The sequence below is a fragment of the Pelmatolapia mariae genome, linkage group LG7, assembly GCF_036321145.2.
Source record: "Pelmatolapia mariae isolate MD_Pm_ZW linkage group LG7, Pm_UMD_F_2, whole genome shotgun sequence".
NCBI lineage: Eukaryota > Metazoa > Chordata > Actinopteri > Cichliformes > Cichlidae > Pelmatolapia > Pelmatolapia mariae.
This window is the reverse complement of record NC_086233.1, coordinates 3331563-3342809: the sequence shown is the minus strand read 5'-3', so window position 1 is coordinate 3342809 and position 11247 is coordinate 3331563. Positions and strand designations below refer to the sequence as shown.

General features: G+C 46.2%; 1 protein-coding gene and 1 non-coding gene across 2 annotated transcripts; one reads left to right on the top strand and one right to left on the bottom strand.

The window, feature by feature from the left end:
- On the bottom strand, positions 1-1575 carry LOC134630330 (nuclear factor 7, ovary-like). The gene is made up of 2 exons (XM_063477532.1): positions 1314-1575; positions 1-1031 (listed from the first exon to the last, which is right to left on the bottom strand). Exons 1-2 carry the CDS (start codon positions 1573-1575, stop codon positions 1-3), a joined length of 1293 nt encoding a protein of 430 aa, XP_063333602.1.
- Positions 1576-7144: 5569 nt separating this feature from the next.
- Positions 7145-7236, top strand: trnar-ucu (transfer RNA arginine (anticodon UCU)). Its single transcript is given in 2 exon segments — positions 7145-7181; positions 7201-7236. It is a non-coding gene; the product is annotated as a tRNA-Arg (tRNA).
- The last annotated feature ends 4011 nt before the right edge of the window (positions 7237-11247 follow it).

Here is an 11247-nt window from a genome sequence, read left to right as displayed (position 1 = left end):
TTATTGTATTACGCAGCCGAACCCACCAGTGTGGATGTTATTACCATCATTGGAACAGGGACTGAAGAACAGGTAGAGCTTCTCAGTGAAGGAGCAGTCAGAGAAGGAGTAGATAAGAGCTGCAGTGCTGACGTCATAAAAGCAGACCAGACCCTCGCCGTAGTGGACGTACACGCCCACCTTCTCAGGCTTCGACCTCAAGGACAGGTGGACTGCCGGCTCCGTGGAAACTACATACCCATCAGAGCACAAACATAAAGTCCAGAAACCGTTGCTGGAACTCAGCTGGACTTGTCCTTTCACATTATCCTTTCTGGTCACTCCTAAAGTCCACGCAGACCACTTGTCAACCTTGACCTCAAAATAAAATCTTCCAGCAGAGTAACCCAGATTTGATAACACACATCTGCAATCATTCCCTTTATACTGGGGGGGTCTGGGGTGAACCGTATCAGGATCAAGCATGGCATAACATCTGTACCACTGGACTCTCTTCAGCTCGTCCTCAAACAGACTCTTCATCTGGTCATTTAGCTTCTTCTCCACCTGACTCACAGCTCTCACCACCATCCCTTCATATGAAGGTGGATGGATACTGGTGTTGGGCCAGTGTTTAGTGGGTGGAACAGCTTTCACAGAAGAGAAGTTGTGGATGAACTGGAGGTGGTCTTCTGAGCTTGAGAGCTGCTCCATCTCAGAGCTTCTCCTCGTCAGCTCAAAGATTTCCTGCTTGAGCTCCTTGATGAAGTCTGCAGCCTGTTTCTCTGCTGTTCTCTGCTTCTCTTTGACCGCCTCTGTCAGCTCATTCAGACCTCTCTCTATAGACTCCATCAAATCAACAAAGAACTGAACACCCCCCTCCAGCTCTCTGTCTGCCTCTTCCTTACTGAGCTGCACAGAGCGTTTAACCTCCTGAATCTTCTCCAGTCTCTTCAGGATCATTCCTTGAATTTCAGCCTGTTTCTTCTCCAGCCCTGCCTTCTTCACTTTGTATTCCTCTTTCAGAGGAACAACATCATGGCGCTTGTGGTCTGAAACAGAGCACACAACACAGACACACATCTGATCGGTCTTGCAGAACATCTCCAGCGGTTTATCATGTTTTGAACATATCCTTCGTTCCAGGCTCTTAACAGGGTCGATCAGCTGATGTCTCTTCAGGCCTGAAACAGTCTGATGAGGCTGCAGGTGAGTCTCACAGTAGGAGGTCAGACACACCAGACAGGACTTCAGAGCCTTCAGTTTGGTCCCAGTACAAACATCACAGAGAACTTCTCCTGGTTTAGCAGACTGTTGCTCTGATCTCCTGCTGCTGCTGCTGGCTTCTTGCTGAGCTGACAGCTTGAACTGAGCAGCCATCTCAGAGATGAAAGTATTGACATGGAGCTCGGGTCTTGTGTAGTACTTCCTTTTACAGATGGGGCACTCACACAGAGGACTGCTGTTCCAGTGCTGAGTGATGCAGTTCTTGCAGAAGTTGTGTCCACATGGTGTACTGACTGGATCTGTGAACACTTCCAGACAAATGCAGCACAGAAACTGGTCTTCAGACAGCAGACAGCTGGCAGCAGACATGTCCACACTGGGAGGATAAATGGAGAGAAAAGAAAAACTGTAACTGCATTATTGTTCAATAATTCAATAAACAGTGAGACAATGTGTGGAGGCTATAATTTAGTTGATTTCTTTGTTATGTTTTCTTCCTCCTATTCACCTCTAATTTTGGAAGTAGAAGTACAAATACTACTGTTAAAAAAGTACTCTAGTAAAAGTTTAAGTGCTGTTTACACCTTGTCAGGCCAGGACTCTGCAGTCTATTTACACCTACAGGCCAGTGGACACTCTTTCACTCTTTCTTTGTGTGTGTGTGTATGTGTGTGTGTGTGTGTGTATGTGTGTGTGGATGTAGAATTTGTGTGGCGGAGGTGTGGTCCCTAGGGGAGGGGTGGTGCCGTGAGCTCATGGCTGGTCTGGGCCGCGGTGTCACTGCACCCCCTTTCAACTGACGGTGCCAATGCACAGGATGGAGGAAGGGGACAACCCCCAGGTCTTCCTGGAGACCTTCCAGGCCACTGCGGAGGCATGTCAGTGGCCTCTGGCGGAGTGGGCGCCGCCACTACTACCAATACTGGCGGGGGAGGCCCAGACGGCGGGCCCGAGTCTGCCGCCGACGTCGCGGGGGAACTGTCTGCTGGGCCGTGCTGGACCTACTGGGCCTCTCCCTGGAGGATTATCGCTGGCGGTTCCAGACCTAGAATGACGGGGGGATGATTGGCTGTTTGCCTGAGCCCAATTCAGCTGCGAGGTGGCTGCAGCCCGAGCTGTCGGAGGAGGAGGCTCGCATGCTGGAACAGTTTGTGGAAGGGCTCCCTGTAGACACAGCCTGGTGGGTGCGCTGCCACAGGCCCACGAGCGTGGAGGTGGCGGTTACACTCGCTGAAGAGCATCTGGCAGCCAGAGTGGAGAGGCCAGAAAGAGTGAGCCAACCGCCAGGCAGACAAGTGCCGATGCCAGCGCAGAGGCGACGGATCCATGCGCCCCCTCCTGTGACGTAGCCCCTCGATCCATCCCACTAACACATTTTTCTCCGCTTCATCTCCGCTCCCCAGCACTGCACCCAAGCATGGAAAGCGGCACAGACAGCCAGGGCAGGAGTGCTAGAAATGCGGGCGGCCGGGACACCTTAGGCCGTAGTGCTCACTGACGGTTGTGGGGCAGGTGTTCTGCATCACCGGTGCTCCGGCACCCTCCCCCGGTCCGGGAGGGATGTACAGCATTCCTGTAAGGACTCAGTGGGGGTATACACCATGGTTTGGTGAACATGGGCTGTACGCAGACCCTTGTGCACCAAAGCTTGGTTCGTCCCAGGGCATTGCTTGAAGCCAAGTGGGTGGAGGTGAAGTGAGTTCATGGTGATATTCACAAGTATCCCATAGTGCTGTTGATATTAAAATGTAAGGGAAAAACATATACATATATGTCTAATCCTCTAATTCTGGGTACGAATTGGCCGGGGTGGGCCTTTCGAGTGAGGTCCCGTCATCTCCGGAAATTCCCACCATTGGAGATTTACCACTGGAGCAGTCTCGTGATGACACCTTACGCTCAGCCTTCGACCAAGTGATAGACATTGATGGTCATGTGGTGTGCCCTGAAGCCATGTGGACCTACCTGCGCTTTGTATTGTTGAAAGATAGGTTATATCGAGTTTAGCGAGTCGTGAAACACACCCAGTTGTTGGTGTCACAAAGCCGCCAGGAAATTATTTTCCAGGCGGCTCACTATACACCATGGCAGAGCATAGGGGATATGAGAAGACTCTGGAGTGAATAATGACCCAATTTTATTGGCTGGGCATCCAGGCAGATGTGCGCTGCTGGTGCGCAACTTGTCCGGAATGCCAACTTGTTAACCAGCCGGCCATACCAAAAGCACCTTTGCACCCACTCCCATTAATGGAGATCCCATTTTAGCGCATCGGCATGGACCTCATCGGGCCATTTTACCAGAATGCACGCGCCTATCGCTTTGTATTAGTTCTGGTGGATTGTGCAATGCGATACCCTGGAGCAGTGCCACTGCGTACCATTTCTGCAAAGAGTGTGGCGCAGGCACTGTTTCAGGTCATCTCCCGAGTCGGTATTCCAAAAGAAATATTGACTGACCAGGGCACGTCGTTCATGTCTTGCACACTGAAGGAACTGTGCGAGTTATTGAGCAATAAATTGATTCGGACCAACGTCTACCACCCTCAAGCTGACAGGCTGGTGGAGCGGCTGAATAATAATCATTTTGAGATGCAGCCTGGCATGACGGTGTGTTCATGGCCCTACAGGCTTCCTGAACATAAAAGGCAAAGGGAATTGGTTGAAATGCTAAGAATGGGAGTAATAAAAGAGTCACACAGCGCCTGGTGTAACCCCATAGTTCTTGTAGTGAAGAAAGATGGGTCTACACGGTTGTGTGTAGACTATTGCAAAGTAAATGCAGTGTCACGCTGTGATGCATATCCCATGCCACGGGTCAATGAACTCCTGGACCAGTTGGACACTGGATTTAACCAAGGGCTACTGGCGGTTCCCTTGTCTGCAGAGTCCAAGGAAAAACGGCCTTCTCCACTCCGTAGGGTTTGTACCAGTTCAATACAATTCCGTTCGGCTTGTTCAGAGCCTCGGCCACATTGCAGCGCCTCATGGACTGGGTGCTGTGGCTGCATGCTGCTGCCTACCTGGATGATGTGATCATCTATAGTGACACCTTGGTGGAGCATGTGCAGCAGATGGCCGCAAACGAACCTATTTATCATGACTTGACACAATATCTGATATGAAAACATGAGGACTTACATGTAAGCTTGAAATTTCTAGTTAATCAAACCTCACTGAGCAGTCCTTCCCTTTAAATCTACCTCTCTTCTTCTTTCTCCATCTCTGAGTGAAGTTAGTTCTCTTTCTTTCCTCTCCCTGTGAAATACAGCAGCTGGACCTGTAGGGGCCATTTTTGTGTTGTTACCTTCTGTGTGCAAATAGGGGTCACCTTTTGTGTTTTACAGTTTGGTGTGTTTCTGGGAATGTATTTAAGGTAGACACAATTAGTGCCAGGTGTTGCTGTTCGGAAAAACCACACAGTTTGTGACCGCTGTGCTGTTGTGATAAATGATGTTGGATAAAGAGAGCTGTGCGATAACAATTATAACTGATGGAATACAATACAAATGTTAAACAGACAAATTAAACATGAGCAGCTACAATACTAAATAATCTGAATCAAACAACAAAAGTGTCTTATTGAAAATCATACCCACTGACACCAGAGTGAGTTTATTGTCTCCGGAAATTCCTGCAGAGGAGAGCTGACCTCACCTCACACACCCACTACCTTTTTAAAGCTCCTCTGCCAATCACACGGCAGAAGGCAGCAAACTGCCAGGTGGCACTTCTTACAATAGAAACGTTGTATTTGAAATTACCTGCCACTTAAAAAGAAAATAATCCCCTCCATGCGCACTCTTCTTCAGTAGGGCTAGCTCGATGCTGAAATACCGTAACTTATGGACACCTGCAGTTGTTCCGGTGTTTGTGTCAACAGAAAAACAAAGAAAGAAAAAACACCGTCCCACTTTGAACCCCTGACTATGGCACGCATCAAAAAACACTCAAGTCAAGTACAGATACCTGAAAATTGTACAAAATTCCAATTTTTTTTTTATAATTTTGCCACCTCTGCTTTTGACAGCAACTGAGAGTTTAATTTGACAAGACACAGCACAGAATAAAAAGCTTGAAAGTTGCATCATTGCTGAATTGTCAATCCTTAAATTGAATCTGCTGCACTCACCGCTGTTCTGTAGAGGCTTTGCTGAGAAAGTCTCTCTGACTGACAGAGACACTTGTCTGCAGCCACCTGTTGGTCTGATAAACCCTCAGTTTCATTTCAGGAACATGACGTTGAAGCTCTTCTCCTCTTACAGCCGATTAATCCTGTGCAGGGGCGGATCTAGAGAAATTTTCTTAGGGTGGCATGGAAATCTAATTCGGTGGCAAAATCAAAACCTTTAAAAAAAAACAAACAAAAAACATATGCAGGTGTTACATATGGTTAAAATGATTAAAATGCTGTAAGTATACACACGTTTCATATAAATATAGTCTATAACTTAATTATTTTCTGTAGCCCACATAATTAAACATTTCACTACAAAACACATGTGAATTTTGATTTTATGTACTCTACGTATTTTTTACCTTGCCTTGTTTGGTATCATTCTTTTCAGCTCAACCTCACATGTCTGAATTTACAGTTATTTTTTCACTGATGTACTGTGTTGACACAACTGATCTGAAAGCACACAAAGAAACATAAACCCCTAGTATTTATAATTTTTTTTAATGTAAAAACTTATATTTAATTTTAATTGTTGCTGAGCTCAAAGTGTTAATGCTACCTTATTTTAATTGAATAATTTTAGGGTAGATCTGCCCTCGAGGCCACAGACCTGCACACGTCCATTTTTGCTAACCTGAATCCACCTGCACTGGCTGTGAAATCTTGACCTTTTACTTCCACTCAGGGCTCTGTGGTGCACCGGAGAGCGCATTGGCCTTCTAGAAGAGCAAAGAGGAAGTAATTCTCTTTGCTCTAGTCCCACTAGAGTCAATTTCTATTAACTTGCACTTCATTGGTTCAGTGATGTGAAAGTGCCTTACCAATATTGTCTAACTCACCCTCTTTAGATCTGCCTGCAGCCTTGTGAACAGCCAATCATGTTATACACCTGACATGTGGCTCATGTAGCTGTTTCACTTGGCACTGCTAAAGATATGCGGTACAGTCACTGAGCTTCCTTTTTAATTTCAATTAATCAGCTTAATTAACCACTAACATAAAATATGTATTTTACATGTAATCAGGAGTTGTGTTTTAAAACCTTTACACATTTTCAGAAAAACATATGACTGCATCTACTTTTAGATCATCCAGGGACCCCTTATGATTTGTTTCTATGTCCAGTTTATGTGTGGAGAATCTAATGCATCAGCAGGGGTGCTGACTATCTTAATCTCAGTTATCTCATGAATTCATCATATTGACTGATCTCTAACACAGAGTAAAACTCTACAAAAAGTTTTTCCAAGCAAGCATTTTGAATCAAACACACACGTTCCAGTTTCATGTCATTTTTGTATTCCGTCTATGCATGAAAATGAAAAACATGAGCCGCAGTCATTTACACTGGAGCAGAGCATCATGGAGGACAGCCATCTGTAAACATCACACTCTGATTCTGGAGAACTCGACGTGTATATTTAAGGTTTAAAAACAAGTTCAACTGTGCCTCACTGTCAGATTCTATCATGCCCTTCTGTGGCTGCAGGCTGCTGTTTGGGATCATCTCCACTAGAGGGTGTCTTGAGCAGCTGCTTCTCACCTGCTCACACACAGTTACACACAACAAACATAACATAAAAAACCCCAAACACTAACATTATGTTGGTGTTGGATTTTTAAAAAAGAGAGATTTGAAAACATAAGGATGGGCCTTATGTTTCAAATATGAATTTTCAACCTTTTCCTGCTCGACCATTCATACCTCAAAGCAATCAATCAATAGATAAACAATTAAATGACAAACTGAGCTTCAAGAGGCTCTGTGGCGCAATGGATAGCGCATTGGACTTCTAGCAAAGAACTGAGGAAGGAATTCAAAGGTTGTGGGTTCGAGTCCCACCAGAGTCAATGCCTATACTTTGAGTTATATTAATAAGCACTTCAATTGATCAGTATTGGAAAACAGCTTTATTAAGGTGGTCAGGTCAAACACAGACCCATCACTCACATAAACAAAATCATTGACAGATTCTATCACGCCCTAATATGGCTTCAGGCTGCTTTTTGTGATACCCTCCACTAGAGGGCATCTTCTTAGTGGGCAGAATTACTCTGCTTTATATACAAATACTATATTTTATGTGAAATTAACAAACTGTTAAACAGAACCTGCAAAGTAGAACCTTTGTGATTTAAGAGTGACAAGACACAAGCAACTACTAAAGCTGCCCCTAAAAGTCGAAGAAATGCAATCACACCAAAGAGAGAAATACAGCCACACTTCTCATCAGTGTCTCTCAGAACTTTTTTTATTTCCCATGCATAGTTTGGATGAGTGTAGTGGAACTGAAATGAAAAATATGGACATAAAAGTGTTGACATTCATTGTGATTTTCTCCGTTACAGACATCAAAGAAATCATTAAAAAAAGGTTTACAATTAAACAAAGAAAGGTTTTATTCAAGGTTTAAAATCTTTCAGAAACGTCCTTCAAGGTAGAGCTAGGATGCATTCTGGACGGGAAAAAGTGCCGTAAAACATAAATACGTTACCAAAAAAAGAAAGAAAAAAAAAGCAGCTAAAACTAAAACATTCAGCACGTTTTTATACAACAGTGCAACGAAAAGGCGGCAAGATCTAAGGGTGGTTTCTCAGCACTCAGTTCCTCCATTTGTAACTAGGTGACATGACTGCAGCTATGATTTCCACAAAACTACCAAAAACCTTTAGTGCCAGGAATGTTTTTCAAGGAACAAAAGGAGCATTAGATCATTGGCTTTCTGCAATGTGATGATTTAAAAAGTCAGGCCTCTGCATGGACGCAAGGAAGCTTTTATCCGTCATTCCCCAAGCTGCAGACTATACAACAACGCAGACGACGATAGCATGTAATGTGAGGGACAGGGGACTACATAACAGCAGTCAGCGTTGAAGAGATTCAACGATACTGCTATTGCTCGTGATTTACAACTTTGCAAACAGTCACTGAAGGCATGAGCTGTAGCGGCAAAGTCTAGAAATGCTCGACCAAAATTAAAGCAAAATGATTTTAAAAGCTTTTGCAGATGCTGACATAGACTAGCTTAAAATGTTAGGAATAGTTGACCAATCAGAAAAGTTCAGAAAGCAAGTACCCAACCCCCAAAAAAGCTCAGGAATTTTTGGGGGTGGGGCTACCTCCTGAACAGGGACTTTCAGAGTTTAAAAAAACAAACAAAAACCCTAGAACTTCATTTAGACCCTAGTCCCAACAGTGAAAACACCCTGAGCTCCTCCAAAGGTTCCTGCAAAGTTCCTGCAGTGAAAAAGTGGCTCACGGCGTGTTCTTCTCTCTACTTTTAAGACCACGGCTGTAAACAGCAGTGTGATGAGTCTGGTGCACTGGTGCTCCAAGCTAAACAGGAGCAGGTAATGTCTTCTAAATTTAAAAAGAACTGGAATTATGAAAAATGAATCTATATGATATAATCTTAGGTTTTAAAAGCAAAGTATGGAAACCACCGAGTCGGTATACGTATCCTTTAAAACTGCGCTGGTCGATCATTTTATTCTACACTGTGTTATGTCACTGGTTTGGTCCAGTGTCCCTGAATCAACATCTTTAAAAAACAGAGACTAACTACAAAAATCTGGATATTTAGAGGCAAAAAAAAAGTTTCTGAGGAGATTCTGAAAAAGAACACAGCATAAAAAGGGTTATGCTTTTAGTTTTCTAATCTTGCTGTGACTGCAGGATGTAAACAACTGCTTTGCCATGTTTCTTACATCTTTAAAGGTTACTTATGAGACTTTTCCAGTGACCTCTGACCCCCAATATGATGCTCCTTTAGCCCCTTTACACCCCCCAGGTTGTGGTTAGGTGCACGTTTTCCCCCTGAATTTGTAAACAGCTGAAGATTCTTAAAACCAGGTGATCCACTGCTTCCCTGCAGAAAAACCCCTTCAGTGTGGATGGACGCACAAAAGGCTTTCTTGGTGATATTACACCTGTTCCATTAATATCTTTGCAGCTCCCGGGACACCAATCAATCGGACCAGGTCCAAATTCTACTACAGCTTTAGTTCCCACATACGTGGACTTGTGTCTGCATTAAATGCAAAAACAAAATCCAAGTGCTGTTAAGAGCATGCCAAACCAACAAGTTGGCAAAATAACCACAAGCTTAAAGTCATGAAAAAAACATGTAAACACGGGGGATCGTGACATTAAATGGTTTCTGAATTTCTGAATGAGGTCCATTTTCAGTCATCTGGAACCGTCTGCGAGGGGCCGAAAGCTGCATCTTAAAAATATACTTAATGCGTGGACGAGACCTCAAACCAGTCGAGTCAGGATCACAAGACAGACTGTATATAAAGATGGACGACTCACACTGTCCAAAAAGTGAAGTCAAATTTGGCTGAATATTTAAGGAGTCTGTGAAAACCAGGAATGATTTTAGTTCTATTACGTTACATTTAGATTTGTTTCTTGAAGACCTGGCGGTGGGGTTCCTGGGGGTTTGTTAACAGTCTGCTATTTAAAACTGTACTGGGGTTCTGGGGGTGCTCCGTCTCTGGGCTGGGGCCTTGGCTGGGCCTTGGGGCCTTGGGTCCTGGTTGGTGTGTCGCCAGGGTTGTGGGCGGGTGGGTGTATGGGGGCCCAGCCCTGGCGCAGGGTGCCGCCAGTGCATCGAGCTACCTGGGGGGCTCTTCAACTGGTGGGGGAGGCTGTTACATCTTGCAGGAGGTCTCCTCTCTCCAGGAACTCACCCTGCAGGTGGGGGAGATATAGGAGAGGTGGAGGAAGAACTCAGCCTGGGTGTCTATTGTCTTGTGTAGTCTGGAAGATGAGTGGATGACGGGGTGGGTGCAGTTTTCTCTGTGCTGGGGTTGGGTGGGCTGTCCCGGGCTCGGTGGGGCCGGGCGGCGCTGCTGAACTGGGCCCCAGTCCGGATGGGCCTGGGCCCCTTGCCCTGGTGGGTTGCAGCGTATGGGGGTGCCTACTGGGGTCAGCGGGGGAGCTGGCCCCAGGGAGGGGACACTTGCCCCTCCCTTCCTTCCCTCCCCATCTCCAGCTGCCTCCCTCTTCCCGCTCCACCACAATCACCCACACATGCAGGGCCTTGCGGTAAAGGTGTGTCACCAGGGTGCAGGGGAGGCATCCCCCCCCCCCCCTCTGTCCCCTTCTGGCTGCCTCTGCCTCAATTTTATCCCACAACTTAGACATTCACATTACTCACACTCTCATAACACATACATATAGGACCTTGGGGGTGGGCACGCTACACGGAATCCAAATTACCATCAGGGTGTACACCTCACCCCTGGCGTCGTTGCCCACCTCTCAATTTTAAATACACGTAGACATTGAGGGCTATCAGGAGGGGCTATGCGCTTACCTGCTGCTCTCTGGCAGGTAGCTCCATGCCCTCCTGGGTTTTAAATGCACCTTAGAACACACATACATCAACACTACATATGAGCGGGCGGAGGGAGGTTTGGAGTCTTCACACACCCCTGTTCTCTGTTGCCTGTTGGAGCGGGGGGGCTAGGAGGAGGAGTTGGCCGTCCGATCGGGGTCTGGAATGTGGGGCCTCCCTGCTGCTGCGGAGTCAGGGCGATCTGCTTCTCTCCACCCCAGGGAAGAGGGTAACACTACCTGGGTCTGGATGCAGTTTCCCCCTCCAGGGGCAAGGGTACCTAGACCCGGGGCTTAGAGTACACTTGGGGAGTGTGATTGTGTGTACAGTGTCTATTTATGTCTGTCTCCACGTTGGGTGAGTGCTGAGTAATTGCATATGAGAGCATGAGGGTGGGAATGGATGTTTGTATCTGTGTGTGCCTGTATGTCTGTGTCTATATGTCAGGTCGGGTATCAGACGCCACCTCTCTGGGGACATCTCAGGCCCTCCAAGGTTTGGAGGCCTATCTCCCCCC

Bases quoted from the DNA above. Each gene is read 5' to 3' on its own strand.
- LOC134630330 (XM_063477532.1), bottom strand. From the start codon at position 1,575: ATGTCTGCTGCCAGCTGTCTGCTGTCTGAAGACCAGTTTCTGTGCTGC. The intron at 1,032-1,313 runs GCAGCAGGAGAT...GCTCTGTTTCAG, and splicing joins TCAGCAAGAAGCCAGCAGCA to ACCACAAGCGCCATGATGTT.